General features: G+C 48.2%; 2 protein-coding genes across 5 annotated transcripts; both read right to left on the reverse strand.

The window, feature by feature from the left end:
• Positions 1 to 1,402: 1,402 nt before the first annotated feature.
• Positions 1,403 to 13,796, reverse strand: LOC103657144 (zinc finger protein 260). Of its 2 annotated transcripts, XM_040634336.1 has the most exons (5): positions 13,357 to 13,796; positions 10,158 to 10,239; positions 9,188 to 9,314; positions 6,619 to 6,720; positions 1,403 to 4,066 (listed from the first exon to the last, which is right to left on the reverse strand). In XM_040634336.1, exons 2-5 carry the CDS (start codon positions 10,170 to 10,172, stop codon positions 2,172 to 2,174), a joined length of 2,139 nt encoding a protein of 712 aa, XP_040490270.1. In that variant the 5' UTR covers positions 10,173 to 10,239; positions 13,357 to 13,796; the 3' UTR covers positions 1,403 to 2,171. The 2 variants fall into 2 exon arrangements, with proteins under 2 accessions (XP_040490270.1, XP_008682791.1); XM_008684569.2 differs by lacking the exon at positions 13,357 to 13,796 and having other exon boundaries at positions 10,158 to 10,836.
• A 311-nt stretch (positions 13,797 to 14,107) lies between these two features.
• LOC103657145 (motile sperm domain-containing protein 1-like) lies at positions 14,108 to 19,147 on the reverse strand. Of its 3 annotated transcripts, XM_040634337.1 has the most exons (3): positions 18,932 to 19,147; positions 17,922 to 18,035; positions 14,108 to 14,978 (listed from the first exon to the last, which is right to left on the reverse strand). In XM_040634337.1, exon 3 carries the CDS (start codon positions 14,794 to 14,796, stop codon positions 14,155 to 14,157), a length of 642 nt encoding a protein of 213 aa, XP_040490271.1. In that variant the 5' UTR covers positions 14,797 to 14,978; positions 17,922 to 18,035; positions 18,932 to 19,147; the 3' UTR covers positions 14,108 to 14,154. The 3 variants fall into 3 exon arrangements, with proteins under 3 accessions (XP_040490271.1, XP_040490273.1, XP_040490274.1); XM_040634339.1 differs by lacking the exon at positions 17,922 to 18,035; XM_040634340.1 differs by lacking the exon at positions 17,922 to 18,035 and having other exon boundaries at positions 14,108 to 14,981.
• Positions 19,148 to 19,864: the final 717 nt, after the last annotated feature.

Genomic DNA, 19,864 nt, shown 5'->3' on the forward strand with positions numbered 1-19,864 from the left:
AATAAAATCTTTAAAAAAAAAAAGAATTCATACATACCAAGGGCTTGGGACAGAACTTGGCACACGGTAAGTTACTGAAAACGCTAGTCATCTTATATATTTGACAGAGGAAAAAATTAGGGATGTCCTGTGCTGGTAAACATGTAGTGGACAGTGGTCCTCATGCCCAGCTTGTCCCAGGCAGACTGGGTCTATCCCATTGGAAAGCAATTTGACAGAATATTCCAGTAATCAGGGAAATCATTAGAATCGTGCTCCTGCTATTTCCATCCTGGGAATAGGACTTAGAAAAATAATCCTCCTCAGGAGGACAAAGGAAGCAAGCATGGAAATGCTCATTTTAACATTCATAATTGGGAAAATTGGTGAACCACCTGTGTCAATCCAGGTCTTAGGACAAAACCCACGTGGGGGGTGGATTTGTAAATTATTTTACATCCACCAATGAAATATCATTAGTCTGAATAATGATGAGTATGAAATGTATGTGATTACAAACGACAATGCTCAGGGTACAATAAGGGCAAATGAGAGAAGCCAAAATTGTTTCTACACTCTGATCACAATGAAATAAAATAACATTTATCTTAAAATGATATTTGAAAGGGAATACAAGAAAATCAAGACAATAGGACTTCTGAAGGTGGCCAAGTTGAGGGTGAGTATATTGCTTTTGTTTTGTTTTAAGATTTTATTTACTTATTTGACAGAGATAGAGACAGCCAGCGAGAGAGGGAACACAAGCAGGGGGAGTGGGAGAGGAAGAAGCAGGCTCATAGTGGAGGAGCCTGATGTGGGGCTCGATCCCATAACGCCGGGATCACTACCTGAGCCGAAGGCAGACGCTTAATGACTGTGCCACTCAGGCGCCCCCTGCTTTTGTTTTATGATTAAAAATATGGATGTGGCGGGCAGCCAGGTGGCTCAGCCGTTAAGCGTCTTCCTTCAGCTCAGGTCATGATTCCAGGGTCCTGGGATCAAGCTCGGCATCGGGCTCCCTGATCAGCGGGAAGCCAGCTTCTCCCTCTCACACTCCCCTTGCTTGTGTTCCCTCTCTAGTTGTCTCTGTCAAATAAATAAAAAAAAAAATCTTTAAAAAATGGATGTGGAAGACAGAGTAAAACAAAACCAGAAAAAAAAAATACATACAAAATGATGGGCTCTCCCTGGGCTGTGTGATTATGGGGAATTGGTATTTTATTCCATACTTCTTGATACTTTCCAAATTACCCTTTACAGTAAGTATATGTTATTTTACTTAAAAATCATCCCCGTCATAAAAATATGTGTACTATTTTTATAATAAAATAAAAATGCTATGGTTTTTTGTTTGTTTTTTTGTTTTTTGGGTTTTTTTTTTTTTTTACAGAGGGGGAGAGAGAGACAGAGGGAGAGAGAGAACCTTAAGCAGGCTCCGTGAGTGCAAAGCCTGACACGCGGCTTGATCTCATAACCCTGAGATCATGACTGAGCTGAAGGCAAGAGTCGGACACTTAACAGACTGAGCCACCCAGGCGCCACCCTTCCCCCGCCTTTTTTAATACTATGCTTATATGATGAAAGAAAAATTTCCCTTTGGGCATGAATAAAAACAGAAAATGATGCTTAAGAGGGCGATTCCCTTTATAAAGCATAAATCCTGGACATGGGAAAGACACAAAAAATAGACCTTTAAAAATGGCCGTAAATAGCAGAACATACTGTGTTTAAGCCAACTGCGGATTTTGCCATGAAATTTGTAGCTCAAAGTTTTAAAGGACACTAAAATCTTGTGCTGAGGTTCAGCCACACAGACTTGTACTTTAAAGGGTTTATCTTTCCAGCTGTGTTTTTTTTCCTTGAATTTTCAAGCTCCGATTTAATGAATGATCGATAATTTAAAAAGTTCACAGAGACCTTATTAAAGATATCCGATGATGTTACATTCCATTTACACAACCTTCTGGGACAACCTTAGACTGAAAAATAGGGGGGAAGCTGAGATTTTAGGGGGGAGCTCCTAATATGACCAGAAGCTGTCCCAGCTGGTGAAAAACTGCACCAGCTCCTTGTACGAAACAGAGAAGCACCTCTCTCACTATACGGTGTCAGGGTTCCTCTCTGGGAGGAAGTTACTGGTGCTGATGAAGGCTGCACCGAACCCAGCATCAGAACCCCCGTCTGCTACCTTCTCAGGCTTTCTGGTCAGCAGGAGTTCTCTGATAATCGGCAAGCTGTGTGCTCCACGCAAAGGCTTTCTCGAAACCATAGCAGACGTAGGCGTCGTGCACGGTGTGAAGCCTCTGGTGTTCAGTCAGGTGTGAACTCCAGTTGAAATCCTCCCCACATTCCTTACACACATAGCGTTTGCCACCCGTGTGAACCTTCTGGTGTTGAATAAGGTGTGAAATCTGGGTATAGGTTTTCCCACAGTTGTTACATTTGTAGGGTTTCTCTCCAGTATGGGTCCTCTGATGCTGAATCAGGTGGATGCTCTGGTTGAAGGCTTTCCCGCATTCCTTACATGTGTAGGGTTTCTCGCCAGTGTGAATTCTCTGATGCTGAGTGAGGGAGGAGTTGTGACTGAATGTTTTCCCACACTCTCTGCACTTATAGGGTTTCTCACCCGTGTGGATTTTCTGATGCTCGATAAGGTGGGTGCTCCGGCTGAAGGCTTTCCCACACTCACTGCACTCGTAAGGTTTCTCTCCAGTGTGAATCCTCTGGTGTTGGATAAGGTGGGAAATCTGGGTATAGGCCTTCCCGCACACTTTACACTCATAGGGCTTCTCCCCGGTGTGAATCCTCTGGTGGCGTGTAAGTGAAGAGTTCTGGCTGAAGGTTTTCCCACATTCGTTACATTTGTAGGGCTTCTCACCAGTGTGAATTGTCTGGTGTTGAGTGAAGGATGAGGTGTGACTGAAAGCCTTTCCACACTCATTACATATATAGGGTTTTTCTCCCATGTGAACGCTCTGGTGCCTCATGAGGTGGGAAATCTGTGTATAAGCCTTCCCACACTCGTTACACTCGTAGGGCTTCTCACCAGTGTGAATTCTCTGATGCTGAGTCAGGGATGAACTGTGGCTGAAGGCTTTGCCACACTCGGAGCACTCATAGGGTTTCTCTCCAGTGTGAACTCGCTGGTGCTGGGACAGGGACGAGCTGTGGCTGAAGGTCTTCCCACACTCGTTACATTTGTAGGGTTTCTCCCCGGTGTGGATTGTCTGGTGCTGAGTCAAGGAGGAAGTATGACAGAAGGCCTTGCCACACTCTCCACATTTGTAGGGCTTCTCCCCCGTGTGGATTTTCTGGTGGCGGGTGAGGTGGGACACCTGTGAGTAGAACTTCCCACACTGGTTGCATTTATAGGGTTTCTCCCCAGTATGGCACCGCTGGTGTTTAATGAGGGAGGAGCTCTGGGTGAAGGCCTTCCCACATTCCTTGCATTTGTATGGCTTCTCTCCAGTGTGGATCCTCTGATGCTCGGTAAGCGATGAGCTCTGGGTAAAGGTCTTGCCGCATTCGCTGCACACGTAGGGCTTCTCTCCCGTGTGAATGATGTGGTGCTGAATGAAATATGAGCTGTTGCTGAAGGCCTTCCCGCAGTCATTACACTTGTAGGGTTTCTCTCCAGTGTGAATTCTCTGGTGTAGAATATAGTCTGAATGGTAAATGAAGGCTTTCCCACATTCTCCGCAGTTAAATGGCTTCTTTTCTGCAAAGGTCCTTTGGCGTTTCAGGCTCTTTCTTGGCCCATTCCTCTTCTGAGTCCTCTCTCCCGCAGGCCCTCTTTGCTTCCTGATGAAGGCTGAGGTCTGCCTGAGGCTCCGCCCAAGCTCGTGACAGCCCAGGCCTCTCTCCCCACAGATGATCTCCTTGGGAGGAGCAAACACACACCTTAAAAGCCTCTCTTGCTTTCCCTGCTCCTCCAACCAATGGCTACAGGTCCAGGATCCCCCCAGCCTGGCATCTGCAAGCACCGCCCTTAAAACTCCCTCCATCTTTCCCATTGGGGAAGTGGCCTCTTCAGAAATGCTCTTTTTCAGAGGTGTCTCCCAAGGAGTTGCAGAGCTGGTGTCCAGGTCTGAAAGAAATGGAAAATGGGAGTGTCATCTGCCTTGGGGCCAAGGAAACTGATTAAGTTGAACTGACACTGGAAAACTTTAAAAGACAAGTTTCAAAGTTTAGGTTGCTATTTCAAAAGACACAAGAGATTCAGGTTGTGACATGGAAGGATGGCCTCCAAATATCCTAAAAATAAAAATATGTGTGTTTTTTTTTAAGATTTTATTTATTTGACAGAGATAGAGACAGCCAGCGAGAGAGGGAACACAAGCAGGGGGAGTGGGAGAGGAAGAAGCAGGCTCATAGCAGAGGAGCCTGATGTGGGGCTCGATCCCATAATGCCGGGATCACGCCCTGAGCCGAAGGCAGACGCTTAACTGCTGTGCCACCCAGGCGCCCCTAAAAATATGTTTTTTAAAAAAGGTTTTACTTATTTATTTGAGAGAGAGAGAGCAAGTGAGAGAGCATGAGCAGGGGGAGCAGCAGAGGGAGAGGGAGAAGCAGGCTTCCCACTGAGCAGGGAGCCCGACGCGGGGCTCGGCCCTGGGACTCCGGGATCACGACACAAACAGAAGGCAGATGCTTAACTGACTGAGTCACCCAGGCGCCCATGTTTATGTACGTGTTAATGTGTGTACGCATGTACATAGCGGGATGGAGGGTTTTTAATTTTTTATTTTTTATTATGGTAAAATACATACAACATAAAATGCAACAGTTAGATCAGTTTTAGGTGTGCTGTTCGGTCGCACGTATACACTCCCGCCGTGGTACAATCAGCACCGCCATCCATCTCCAGAATGTCTCATCTTCCCAAACTGAAACATTGCACCCATTCAACACTAGCCTGTTCCCCCTTCCCCAGCCCCTGGCCACCACCATCCCACTTTGGCTCTATGAATTTGCCTACTCTGGGTGCCTCATGGAAGTGGAATCATACAATATTTATCGTTTTGTGTCTGGCTTATTTCACTTAGCATCATGTCCTCAAGGTTTATTCATGTTGCTGTTTTGCTTTTTTTTTTTTAAAGATTTTATTTATTTATTTGACAGAGAGAGAGACAGCCATCGAGAGAGGGAACACAAGCAGGGAGAGTGGGAGAGGAACAAGCAGGCTCCCAGCAGAGCAGGGAGCCCGACACGGGGCTCAAACTCAGGACCCTGGGATCACACCCTGAGCCAAAGGCAGACGCTTAATGACTGAGCCACCCAGGTGTCCATATTCACATTGTTATTATTTACTTTTATAATTAAAAAAATACAGTAAAGCTTTTGGGGTAAAATGTGAAAAGTAGATTTTTTGAGAGATAAGCAGGATTATGGGGAGATTTCCATTTCCTGCTTTATTCTTATTTATATTTTCGAAGTTTCTGTGATGAACACATATAACTATAATTTGATCAAAAGATATCAATAAATAGGGGGACTTGGGGGGCTCAGTCGCTTAAGCGTCTGCCTTTGGCTCAGGTCATAATCTCAGGGTCCTGGGATTGAGCCCCGCGTGGGGCTCCCCGCTCAGCGGGGAGTCTGCTTGTCCCTCTGCCCCTTCCCCTGCTCGTTCTGGCTCTCTCTCAAATAAATAAAATCTTAAAAAAAGACATCAATAAATATTGAATGTATGTGAGGCTTTTACAGCACAACCTTGCCATTTGGAGAAAGGGAAGTGTAGAGAAGAGATGACAGGCAGGAAGCACAGATACGTAGAATTTGTTGAAGGGGATGGATTTTTAGATGCCTAGATCTGTTCGTGGGACACCTATTAATTGCATAACTGTCACGTGCTAACCACAGTGCTAGGACTTGTCAGGGGTACTGGGGAGCCATGGGAGGGCTGTGAGTAGGGGAGGAGTGGGATCAGCTCTGGGTGTAGAAAGACCCCTCTTGGGCTGTGTGAGATGAACTGTAGGGAGTAATGCTAGAGGCTGGGAGGTGAGGGAGGAGGCCGGGGTGAGGGTGCAACTGAGGGAAGCTGAGGCCCATGCCAGGGTTGTGGGAGAGAGAGCACAGGGGACTGGGAAAAGTTAGGGTGTAGGAGGGACAGGACTGGGGACTGATGGGCTCTGGTGAAGGGGAAAGAGGGGGCAAGTCCCACCTCACCACACAGCGGACAGTGAGAGAAACAAAGATGCTTTAACCCCTTCCCCTCATGGAGTTTGTGAGCCAGTGGGGGGCAAACATCTGGCCTCCTGTTCCCCAACATGTCCGGCAGGGGTCCCACATCTAGGTCTTTACATATAGGATTCCCAATAAAGAATCATCAATAATCGTTGTAGCCTATTCTGACCAGGGGGTTACCAAGTGCCAGGCGCTGGGCTACACTTTCAGGTGTTAATTCATTGATCTTCCCCAACCCGGAGTACTATTACTGAGCCCATCTTGCAGGTGAGGAAATTGAGGCACAGAGAAGCTAAATGACCTGCCTGAAGGTCACAGAGCCAGGAAGTGGTGGAGCTGGGATTTGAACCCAGCACCCATGACTATGGCCGGTGTGTTAGGCTGCCTCATTCTTGTCACTGGTCAAGACAGACAGGGTAGGAAGATTGCTCACTCCTGCCAGACAACCTCACCCACCTGGACAGGCAGCTTGCTTGGCTTCCCTCTTCTCCATTCTGGGCTCCTCCCCTCGCTCCAGACGGGAGATCACGTCGGGTTTGGACCCAGGAGGCCCTGCCCCTGGAAAAGACACCGGATTTGGCCATGGCTGCCAGTCATCGGGAGGCCTCAGGGGAGCTGCATACACTGGATGCCTAATGATTAGAAGCTCTAGTGGTCCAGGTGCTTGGGTGGCTCAGTCGGTTAAGTGTCCGCCTCTGGGTTTTGGCTCAGGTCATGATCTCAGGGTCTTGGGATCGAGCCCCGCGTCGGGCTCCCTGCTCAATGGGGAGTCTGCTTGGGAGTGTCTTTCTCTCTCCCTCTCCTTCTGCCCCTCCCCCCACTCACACTCTCACTCTCTTGCTTTCTCTAAAATAAATAAATAAATAAATCTAAAAAAAAAAAAGGCGGCAGCTCTAATGGTCTGTGCAAGACTCATTTGTTAGTGCCTACTACATTCCAGGAAGAGCCTGGGCCCTGACATCCCTGCTTAAGGCTCCGGTTCTGTCCCGTTCAAGCTGAGTGTGAAATACACATCGAACTTCAAAGACTGACTTACTGTGGAGAAAAATGTAAAAATATCATCAATAATTGGCATATTGATTGTTGTCTCGATAGGTGCCAAAATGATCATCTTTTGGACGGATTGGGGAGAAGAAAATACATTCCTAAAATTAATCTCATCTCTTTCTTTCTGCCTTTTTTATGCCTGCTGTCTTTGAGACCACTCACTTCTCTCTTCTGATAGTGGGTTGAACAGTGTTCTCCCCAAATTTCGTCCAGAGAAACCGCAGAATGTGACCTTCCTCAGAAACAGGGGCTTTGCAGATGTAATTTGTGAACATGAGGTCCTACAGGGGCAGGCTGGGCCCTGAGTCCAAAGACCGGTGTCCTTGTTTGAAGAGGAGAGACACACAGACATACATGGAGGGGAAAGGTCATGTGAAGATGGAGGCCGAGATCGGGGTGACGGGGGTACAGGGCAAGGAACAGCAAGGGCCGCCAGGAGCCCCCAGAAGCTGCATCCAGGAAGGACCTCGCCCTGGAGCCTTCTAAAGGAGGTTGCCCACAGCTGGATTTTGCACCTCTGGCCTCTGAACTGTGAGGGAATGCACTTCTGCAGGGGACAGGCAGAAGGGACCTCGTTCTTTACACCCGAGTTGTGAAGAAAAGGGGTCACAGAGCAGGCTGCTGGCTCTCCTTGGAAAGGCCTGCTTACAAGGCAGCCCGTGGCTGGCATTTGGGAAGCTGGATTTCGGGAAGGTTCCCAGCACTCCCTGGTTGCCAGGAGGGCCTCCCCGGGCCTAAGCTATTGGTGCACACAATGGGGTTTTTCCTTCGGGGAGTCTGGAATTTTGATACGTGCTAGGCTGAGGCTGCTGATGCAACCAGACCTCAGTGAAAACCCTGGGCGCTGATGGGGTCTCTAACGAGGGTCCCTGGGGTACAACACCTCACACGTGTTGTCACGTCTTGTTGTATGTCCTGTGTGACTCCTCGGGGAGGGGACTCTGGCCTGGTCCCCCCAGATGTCGCCCCACATGCCTTATCCCTTAGCTGGCTATGCTCGGTGTCCTTTCACTGCAATGAATCGGGGCTGTGAGTACAACTGCCTGCTGAGGCCTGTGGGTCCTCCTCGAGCCCCAGAAACTGGGGGCTTTCCTGGGGCCCCTGACGCCAAAGTTAAAGCGGGTTTTTGGTGAGTTTGTCCAGTGAAAGTGTGTGAGCGAGGAAGGCTGAGGAAGGAGCCTTCAAACCACCAGAGCTTATAGGGAAAATGCAAGACAGAAGAGTCAGAAAAAGGACTTGAGGAGAGATGGAGGTGGACAGAAAGACAGCCCACTGAGGAGGCCGGAGTGGGGTCAGGGGGTGAGGACAAGGCCAGGTCAGGGCTGGGCTGCAGGCAGAGAGGAGGGGACAGGCAGAGATTGCTGGGAGGCAGAGAGGATGTGGGGGGTTGCTGGGGAGGAGGGAGGGAGAGGAGCGAAGATGGTGTTGGGGGTGTATGGTCTGGGGATGGGGGACCCAGCGGAGGAGGAGCAGGTCCGTGTGGAGACGCTGAGGTCAGGGTGAGTGTGACAAATGTGAGTGGACTTGCAGGGGTGCAGGAGGCGGGGGGCGGGGCGGTGGACAGCGTAGGACTAGGGATACATATTTGGGGAACAGCATTCCTGTGCTTTGGAAAGATTCTGAGATGGAGCCAGATGACTGAAGGACATCCAAGGAGCATTTGAGAGTCTGAGATTGTAGAACAGGCATTCCAGGGAGGAGCCTGAGGTCACCCCATGTGGAAAGGGGAGCAAGAGGAGAAGGTGAGGGCACAGGCTGAAATGTTGCAGGACAGGCAGAGGACTCAGGGCCCCTGGGGACGCAGGGACTCTAGGAGAAGTGGCGGAGAGACAGAGATACAGACAGAGGCCAGGAGCAGAGAGGGCACCCCATGACCTCAGTGAATGCCCTCTGTTGAGCAGTGGGTGGGCACAAAGGAGATGAGGGCAGAAAGGGGGCATCACGCCTCTTCCTGGGAAGGCAGGGGGCAGGGCCTCACCCAGTGAGAGAAGGTTCTGGTAGTTCTCCAGCATCACGTCCCAGTACAGCTTCCTCTGGCCAGGCCCCAGCTGGCCCCACTCCTCCAGGGTGAAGTCCACAGCCACATCCTTGAAGGTCACTGATTCCTGCAAGGGGCAATTTTACATGGTGGAGGGCCATATCCTTCTAGAACTCTGGGGCCGGAGAGGTCATGGGTCAAGAGCCTACCCCTGCTGGTGGTTGAACCAGCTCTAACACTCCAGGCTGGAACATCCTGACTCAGCAGGTTTGAGATAACTGAATAAATATGGCTCACAGAAATGCAGAAAGTTTCAGGCAGCTGCTAGCCCACAGGCACATTGGCAGAAGGTAGGAGAAAGCTCCCTTTTGGGTGACTCTTTACTGCCATCTGTTGGAAAATTGTTATAATATGCCAATTATTTTAGTAAATAAGTTTACTGCCATCTGCATAAAAACTGCCATAATATACCAGTGAATGAGGTATACGATGTGAATCCTGCCACTGTGGTGAGGCACCCTTGTGCAGTGCGCAACCTGCACACCTGTATATGACAATCCTAAGAAACATTTTTTAAAAATCAAGTCATTGTGTGCAAGAATGATAACTAAGTGGTGCTCCATCCCAGACCCGAACTGGGATCCCAATCCCCATCCCTGACTCCAAGGATAAGGCTCGGGGTGAAGCAAAACCATCTACTGCCCACTTCTCTTGGCAACTCAAAAGGCCGCTGAGCATTAGATTGGTTTTTAGACCATATCATAACGTCCCAGCTCAGAGTATCCTGCCCCTCCCCTCCCTTTCCCTCCATCCCCTCCTTTCCTCTCCCCTCCCAGCCCCAGAGCTCTTCCCACCATAGCCTCTTCCCCATGCCTGGGAGGGGCAGATGATCTTCGGTCCACAGGCAGAGATAAGGATGGCCCTCTGGGGTCCACAAAGTCATCTTGGGGAAGAGGGAGCCCAGACTCACCTGGTCCTCAGCCATCAGGGTCCTGGGTATGTGCCTCCAGCAGAAAGGACCAGGCCTGAGTCCGCAGAGCTGGAGGAGGAGACTGGAGCACAGAGGGGGTCAGTTCTGGCCCAGACAGACAGACAGTTGCTTTCCCAAAGATGTCTCATGACAGAGAGGACCCTAGTCTCCCAGGAGCTGGAGCGAAGGCTCAGGACAGGCTGCCTGAGGCCCCCATTCCATACCGACAACAGCTGGCAATCAGGAGGCTCAGCTCACTGCACCCACATAACAGCTCTGGAAGACGTAACTAGGGCTGTCCCCAGAGAAGGAAACAGAGGCACGAGAGGTCAAGGCCCTTCCTCAAGGTCACAGAGATTTCAAGTGTCAGAGCGGGATTCAGGCCCAGAAGTCTGGCTGCGCCTTTTTATTCTTACTTTTTTTTCTCGTGGTAAAATGCATATAACATGCAATGTAACATTCTAACCACTTTAAACAATACAGTTCGGTGGCATTTAGGACGTTGTTGTGCAACCATCACCAGGATCTGGTTCCAGAATGTTTTCACCATCACCCTAAAAGGAAACCCTCTACTGTTAATCAGTCACTCCCAAATCTCCCTATTCTTTCCCAGCCCTTCAATGCCAGCCCCTGACAACTACTCAACTTTCTTTCTTTCTTTTCTTTCTTTCTTTCTTTCTTCCTTCCTTCCTTCCTTCCTTCCTTCCTTCCTTCCTTCCTTCCTTTCTTTCTCTCTCTCTTTCTTTCTTTCTTTCTTTCTTTCTTTCTTTCTTTCTTTCTTTCTCTCGATTTGTTTATTTCATAGAGCGGGGAGGGGCAGAGGGCAAGGGAGAAGGAGTCCCAAGCAGACTGCACTGAGCACAGAGCCCAACTCGGGGCTTAATCTCACAACCCTGAGATCATCACCCGAGCTGAAACCAATCGGTCATTTAACTGACTGTGCCACCCATGCGCCCCTCATTTCTCTGTCTTAATGGATTTGCCTATTCTGGACATTTCATATGAATGGAATCATATTTTTGTGTCTGGCTTCTTTCATTTAGCATAATGTGTTCCAGATTCATCCATGTTGTACTATGTATCAAGGCTTCGTTCCTTTTTATGGCTGAATAGTATTCCCTGGTGTGGATCTACCCCTTTCTGCAGAGCACCTTCTTCTTCTTCTTTTTTTTTTAATAGGGCGTGGAGTCCAGTGCGCAACCCTGAGATCAAGACCTGAGCTGAGATCGAGAGTTGGACACTTAACCGATTGAGCCACCCAGGTACCCCTAGAGAGCTCCTTCTATCTGCCTTACAAATCCTGCATAAGGAACCTGACCTCCCACTTACGATGTTGTTTGAAGAAAAGAAAAAGAAAAATTGGTATTTGGATTATGGTGACTTCCATTCATTCATCAACTATGCTCTGAGACTCATGTGAGAGTGACGGGCTCATCTGAGGACAGAATAATGAGCGAATAATGAGCCCCTAAAGGGGATCCCTGCCTGGTGGGGGAGACAGGCCAGGACACAGGCCAGGTGGTGGGCCGAACAGTGGCCCTACTCTTGTATCTTGTGGGATGAACCTGTGATGTGATTAAGTTAAGCACCTCTAGATAGGAAGATTATCCTGGATTATCAGGGTGGGTCCTAAATGCAATCGTAAGTGTCCCCAGAAGAGGGAGGCAGGGGGATATGTGACCTGGAGGAGTAGGCCATGTGAGGGAAATAAAGAGGAACAGAGTCAGAGAGAGAAGACACAGCCTCTGGCTCTGTAGCTGGAGGAAGAGGCCTCATCTAAGGAACGTAAGCAGCTTCTAGAAGCTGGAAAAGGCAAGGAAACGGATTGCCCCCTAGAGCCTCAGGAGGGCGCACTGCTCTGCTGACACCTTGATTTCAGCCGGGTGAAACCCACTGCAGACTTCTAACCTCCCCAAGAGAGGTTAGAGCCTCTCTGTAAGAGAACCTCCTGTAAGAGAACACATTTGTGTTGTTTGAAGCTACCAAGTTTATGGTAACTTGTTACAGCGGCAACGGGAATCTAATACAGTCCAGAAATAAAACGACACGGCTTCACACGTGTTTCCGGTTACACAGGAACACAAGCAGTTGAAGGCTGAAACCAGTGGGCAAAATTCTGATGAGGAAATGAGAAGCAGAGTCTTACAGACTCTCCCCTATCTATCTCCTCACAAGTCACTTAATAATTACAGAAAGAAGAAGGTAACTTTAGAGCGGAGAGGCCTGGCAGACGCCACTGCAGCCAAGTGATCAAGACTGACATGACCTGTGATGGGCAAACGGGCGGCAGGGGCTCCTGATCTGACGAGGACACAGCATCACGCCTAACGTATTCCCGCCAAACCTAAATCTAATCATGATGAAACACTGAACAAAGCCAGACTAAGGGACGTTGTAGAAGTACCTGGTTTTGCCAAGATCATCAAGATCAAGGAAAGAATGAAGAACTGCGTCAAGTTCACGGAGACTAAAGAGACCCAACAACTAATGCCTTGCGTGATTCGGGATTTTCTTTTGCCGTTAAGTACACTATTGGGACAATTAGCAAAATCTGAGGGTCTGCAGATTAGCTAATCGTTTGTATCGATGTTACTGTCCTGATGTGATCATGGTGCTGTGGTCTTGGAAGATAATGGCCCTATTTTTAGAAACAAACACAGACTCGTGGGGAAGGGGGGCGCGCAGACATGCAGAGAGGGGGACTGAACAGGGGTTGGGATGGTGGGGGGCGATCAGAGAGATTGGAGACCCAGAGAAAGGGTAGCATGCTCAGGGTAAGGAGGACAGCGACAGAGGGCGTGACTGTGCAGAGTACGTGGGGGCTTTCGGGTCAGACACCCCGGGGTGTGATCCCAGGCCGAACACTGGGACCTGCGAGAAGCCGCGGAGTCTGTTTCTTCACCTGAGAAGTGAGGAAACGCTCAGTCTCCCTGCTGGGAGTTCGCAGCAGTTCCGCGCTCGCCTGCCTCCTGGCAAACAGCAGGCGCCCAATTCCTGCGCGCTGAGACCGTCCGAAGCCGCGCGGATGGCAGAGGCTCTCTGGGGCCGCCTCGCGAGGGATAGGACGGGGGCGGGACACCGCCCGCCCACAGCGCCCACCCAGGCGCGACTCGGGCCCGCCTCCCTGAGCGCCCGCAGGCCTGCCCGGCTCGTCCCGCACCCAACCGCTCCGGCTCCCGGCCGCCAGGTCGGGACTCACCTGTGCGCCCCCGCGGGTTGCGCAGGGCGGCCAGGCCTTCCCTCCCTCTGGCTGGCCGCGGAATGCGCCTGCGCCGTCGCTGTCTCAGAACTACTAAACCCCTGTTCTTTAAATGCGGTTTCGGAGCTGGACTACATTTCCCAGAAACCATTGCAGGCTCATGCTCCTCCCGGCCTAGTGTCTCTAGATGCGGGGAATGCTGGGAAATGGAGTCTTGGGGGTACGCAGTGGGGCGGGAGGGAACATGGTATTGAGAAATGTCTGGCTGTACTGACACCGCAAATATTCCCATTTTAGCCAGAGTCTTTTCGCTGCCTTTCACAGGAGGGGACGTCATAGTCCATTCAACCCATCTAACGAAGTTTCCCCTGTAGCTGAAGTCCACAGGACACATAGAAGTTGGCCCCATCTAAATTGATGGTCGATGAATTGAGCCTTTGTCACTTAATTACTCACTATCCCTGGGCATCCGCTTCCTATTTGCCTCAGTTTCACCTATCACTTCTTAAAGGATCGTGTGGTAAAGGAAACAGACCCCTATGGAGGGAACTGGAAGATGTATGTCCAGGAATACAAGGATGGTTTGATATTGGGCTATCATAAGATTTGCTAATCGATGTATCAAAGTAATACCATCACATCCATGGATATGAAAACGGTTTTGAGAATGTTCAATAATAAGCCGTTTCTACATAAACTTAATATATTTAAGAATAGGCCCATCTTGAATAATGACAACATCTTTTTTGTTCATATTTGCAAAATAAATTTACTTCAGAAGTCAACTGAATTTCTTGCTCATGTTCCAAGTATAGCCATTGTGATAAGACCTAAGACATAAGCAGCCACTAATTTTTGATTCACACTTAAGTAGAGATAGAGAGGTACCAGCGATTCCACATCCCCCAGCGTAGGAAGCATCAAAGCTGCAACGCACACCACTCCCAGGAAGACGGTTAGTAAGCCAGGTCCTGAGGAGACAGCTCTGTTCTCTGGTTGAAAGGACTGCTCAAAAAATAAACTTTCGGTTAAATGTTCCTTTATCCTTTTTTCCTCTTCTTCCTTTTGTTGTTCTTTTGCGGATGGGTGAAGAATAGCCACAACCTCTTTCCTTCCTAAAGTTTTCCTCTGGCCCTGCTCGGAAACTTGGAGGCGGAACTTGTCTTTTACACCATAGTGACAGGATTGAACATCTCTATGACGAATCACAATATCCACACAACACTGAGGTTTTACTGCACCTGCAGCATCAGTGACGACATACTTATTTGGAGTAGTACACAAAACTTTGAACTTTAAGGCAAACTCATAGGGGTTATACAGAGTCAACACTTGCTTATGTGTTGACTGGTCATCTGCATAAAATATTAGCTCCGTGGGAAACACAAAAACAGGAAGATTTCCTTCCACCAACTCTGGCTGTCTTTTTTGTTGATGCATTGGCACTGAATTCCCCTTGCTGCAGCGTCAGTTTTTACAGTCTCAAATCTCTTTTGGACTTTTCTTAAGTCAGTTAAAAACTCCAAAGCATTTTGGCAATCTCAGCAACACCGGCTCCTCGGAAAGCAGCTGCGACTACTCCTCTCCTCTGGTCCTCTGTCAGCGTCTCTAGGCTGCACTGCCTGCTGGGATACCGGAGGACTTAAAATCACCAAATTTTTTTTAAGGATTTTATTTATTTATTTGAGAGAGGGAGCACTAGTGGGGGGAGGGGCGGGGGGCAGAGGGAGAGGGAGAAGCAGACCCCCCCCCACTGAGCAGAGAGACCAACCCAGGCCCTATCCCAGGACCTTGAGATCATGACTTGAGCCGAAGGCAGATACTTAACCAACTGAGCCACCCAGGCGCCCCAGTAATGACAACAATCTTAAGGAGTTACTTGCCTCTCCCTTGTTTTTAATTATATACATATTATCAAAACCCCAAATCAGTCTTAATGCTAAAAACCAAAACAGTCCCCATTAAAGTCAGAACAAACTGTCTGTCCACACAAAACAAACTGTCTAGCATGACCACTTTGGGAAGAACTATCAGTGCAGTTAGACAAGAGAAAGAAAAGGTATCGTTGGAACACAGAAGTCTGGGTTTTCATCCTTCTTTAAATATGATTGCTATCTTGGAAATCAGAGAATCAAATGAAACACTAAGATAAACCATAAGATAATTATGTAAAATTACTGGGTACAAGATTAATAAAATCCCATAGGTTTTCTCTTTTCAAACAAGAGTGACGAAAAATCTAATGACAAAAGGGGTTATTTGGATTTCAGTGCCATATTTGCCCCATAAATTGTAATCTCTTTGTGATCTGGGGCAGTTCTCATCCACTCTGTACCTAGGTTTTCTTCTCTGTAATCTCTCATTGGGATAATGTGTGGCAGATAGCTCTTCTTCAAAGCCTTTCCCCTACTTTCTGTGCACACAGCTAGACTACATTTCCCAGCCTCCCTTGCAACCTGGGGTGGCCATGTGACTAAGTTCTGGACAATAAAAAAGAGAGTGAACATGCATGCCAAGCCCAGACCTCGCCCATTGAAACCTCTCTCTTGTCACCTTTCACAGCCTATTCCCTTCTGCAGATGTAGATGAAAACTATGACCCTGGAAGTCCTATGTTGAAAATGAAAGGAGCCCAGGTCCCTGAATTGTCGCTTGGAGGGGGTCATCTCCAATCAGAAACCAAATAATAAAAAGTTATTTTCAGCTATATGGACTCAGATAAATGATGGTACACCCTGCCTGTGAAACGTTATCGAGCCTAAATAATAATGATCAGCACAGGATAACATGGGGAAATACTTGTGAATGAAGGTTGAAAGAAGAAAAATCGCAAAGTTATGTATCTTTCATGTTTATGAAGATGTAAAATATATGTATACACATGAGTAAAAGCTAGATGAACCGTTGTCAACATGAAATAAGATCAGCTGTCACTTAGTGACAACATGCGGTGAGCTTTATTAGCCTACTTAGATTTAACTCATACAACCACCCTGTGAAGATGTAACCAACAGCCCCAGGGAGACCTTGGCAGCCCCAAGGCTCAAAGATCCAACCAGTGGCAGCAGGTCTAGGGAAGCCCCTCTTCTCACCGGCAGGCTCCCCAGCTCTGTTGCCCTCTCCATGCCTATGAACTTGGCCCTGGCTCAAGCCTTGTCCTCTCCCTAGGCCTTCACTGCAATCTCATCTCAAACCTCCTGGCCCCTAGTATCTCCTCTTCAGTCTGTCCCCCACACACTCCAGAGGGTCTTTCTTTCTTTCTTTTTTAAAATAAGATAGATTTATTTATTTATTTATTTATTTATTTATTTATTTATTTATTTATTTTAGAGAGAGAGGGAGAGCACACATGAGCATGGGGAAAGGGTAGAGGGAGAGGGGGAGAAAGTCCTAAGCAGACTCTGTGCTGAGTGCAGAGCCTAATGTGGGATTCGATCTCATGACCCATGAAATCACCACCTGAGCCAAAATCAAGAGTCAGACGCGTAGGGATGCCTGGGCAGCTCAGTCGATTAAGCGTCTGCCTTCAGCTCAGGTCACGATCCCAGGGTTCTGCGATCGAGTCCTGCATCGGGCTCCTTGCTTGGTGGGGAGCCTGCTTCTCCCTCCGCCTGCCACTCCCCCTGTTTGTATTCTCATGAGCTCTCCCTCTCTCTCTCTCTCTGGCAAATAAATAAATAAATAAAATCTTTTTAAAAAGGAGTCAGATGCTTAACTGACTGCACCACCCAGATACCCCCCCAACCCCCAGAATGGTCTTTCTGCACGAGAGCAGACCCAGTCCTTCCTCAGGCTTGGCACTGCCGTCAGCGAAGTGTCCAGGCCTTAGCCTGGTACCTGAAGCCCTGTGTGCCTGGAGCCTGCCTTGCTTCACTTGATGACACTCTATCTTAGTCAGCCCAGGTGGCCATAACAAAATACCATAGACTGAATGACTTAACAATAGAAACTTGTTTCTTTTGGAGCCTGAAAGTCCTAGATCCCAGTGCCAGCACGGTTGATTTCTGGTGAGAGCCCTCTTCCTTGCTTGTAGATGGCCACCTTCTCGATATATCCTCATATGGTTTGTCCTTGGTACAGGAGCATGTAGAGAGAGCGCTCTGGTGTCTCTTCCTCTTTTCATAAGGACATTAGTCCTACTACTGTCCTTGACTAGCTATGGGTCTTGTATGGGTTACTTAGATCTTCCTTCTAGGTGTCCTTGTCTCTAGAATGGGAGAGTGATGCCTTCGTCATTGGGTAGCCATGCTAGTTAAAGGAGCTCAGTGACATATGTCACTTTCATCTGCATCTCATTGGCTGAAGTAAGTAGCATGGTCGCAACTGAGTTCATATTGTAATCCCAGGGAAGGGTCCTGATTGGTCGTTCTTGGGTCTTGGGCCCACCCCCTTGGACCAATCACTACTGCTAGAATTAGGGTACATAATAAAGACATGGTTACAGGCAGTTAGGACCTAGTGTGATATGTGTACTTGATGGGGAAAGCCCAGGGCATCGTATGAACCCAGAGGAGGGCTTCCAACCCACTCTGGGCAATTAGGGAGGACTTTCGGAGGAGGTCTCACCTTAGCTGTAGCTTGAAAGATAAGAACCAATGGACTAAGAGACATAGACGTGACCAGCGAAGGCAGAGAATGAGGTGGGCTGTTCCAGGCAGAGGGAACAGAGCATACAGAAGCCTAGATGGGGAGAAAGAGATATGAGTAGCTCTTTCTGGCTGGCATGCAAGTGTGGGATGTGGAAGAGTGCTATGGATTGAATACTTGTTTCCCCCAAAATTCATATGTTGAAGTCCTAACCCCCAATGTGACTTTATTTGGAGATACGGCATTTGGGGAAGTAATTAAGTTAAATGAGGTCAAAAGGGTAGGGCCCTGCTCCAATAGGATTTGACGTTCCATAGAAGACAATTGGCACAGTGCTTTGCAGGTAGCGCCCTGTAGCAAGGGCCACACAGCACGGTGGTTAATTCCAGTTATTCACTGAAAGTCATTAACCTCCCTATACTCCTGTTTCCTCATTGTACATGGGGAGATAATAAATACCCTAATAAATAAATGACATTTGAATAGATTGATATAAAGCCATTACAACAGTACGTTACAGAAAACACCACCTTCTGTTTGCTATCATTATTATTGGCATTAAATATTATTTTTTAAAAGTTATTAATACTTCCCACCTCTTGACCTTTGTACGTGCTGTTTCCTCTGTCCGGAACGTTCTTTTTCTCTATTGCTCTTGGAAAACTACATTTCTTGCAACGAGCTCTTACAGCAATTCCAATAGGAAAGCTTCCCCTATACCCGCCCAGCCCAGCTGGAGTTGGCGACTCAACTCACTCCCGGGGTTCCACCGGAACCTAGCGCTGATATTATAACAACTGTATTGTAATTATTTGGTAACTGTCTCTCCTGCCCCAGACTGCGCTCTCCGGGAGCACTCATCACACTATAATTTATGCACAATTTAATTATCCGTTTATTGTGCACCTCCCAGGAAATTGACAGAAAGTTAAGGGAGTAGCTGAGCTTGTAGCGTGAAGACGTTTAAGAAACCAAAACAACACTCTTACCTAAACAAAAAGCATTTTAGGGCCACCAGCTTACGACCCCCAAGCCTTCCCGGAGTGGGTTTGAGTCAGGACACCAGCTTAAGAAGTGATCGTGAAGTCGGGCATTTTGACTCGTCTGCGGTAGCCTTGCCTCCCAGCTCCATGCTTGGTGAGGGTGACGTCATGCGTGCCCGGAGTGACGTCACCAAGGCGACAGCATCAGTTGCCTCCACAGAAGGCGCCTGCGTGGGAGCGGGGGCGGGGGGTGGGTAGGGGAGCCTGGAAACGACCATTTCCAGAGTCCTCTGGGTTGGAACCTCTGCTCCAACTCTCCCAAACGGCCCTAGTCTAAGCGCTCCTTACTGCGCATGTGCCAAATCTGGTATCTTGGCAACGGAGGCTGGAGTCGGGCTCTTCAAGTGCTTGTCCCTGTACCTTTAACTAGAGTGGCTCAGTAGTATCTATGGCAACGAACGCAGTTGTAGGGGGAGAGGATTCTGGGAAATGTAGTTAATTAGAGTGTCCAGGGGGCTCTAGCTACACTTAAAACTTCATTTGTCAATAATCTCTAGCATAAAAAATATAAGCAGACGTTTCTCTGTCACTTCACAATGATAGCAAAACGTGTCTTGGTTTCGTCCAAAGTATTCAAAAAATTAGTTGCCCACACTACCTCTGGAGATATTTCATATTTTAAATATCTGAATTTCTGGGTTCCCTTGAAAACTCTTAAGATCTGAAAACACTGGGCGGTTATTTCACCGTGACCGCAATAGAATGGAGCTGAGTACTTTCTATCCCCCATGGATGCGACCTGCAGTTCACTTTATCTTCCTGGACCCATCAATATTTGAGGTTTTCAATCCCAGACCTTGGGGAAAACCACCAAGCTCCTTTCCCTGGCATTTAAAGGTTCTCAGTGTATGGGTCAGTACCGTTTTTGCAGGCTTCCTC

The sequence above is a fragment of the Ursus maritimus genome, unplaced genomic scaffold (assembly GCF_017311325.1).
Source record: "Ursus maritimus isolate PB19 unplaced genomic scaffold, ASM1731132v1 scaffold_19, whole genome shotgun sequence".
In the NCBI taxonomy this organism is placed as follows: Eukaryota; Metazoa; Chordata; class Mammalia; order Carnivora; family Ursidae; genus Ursus; species Ursus maritimus.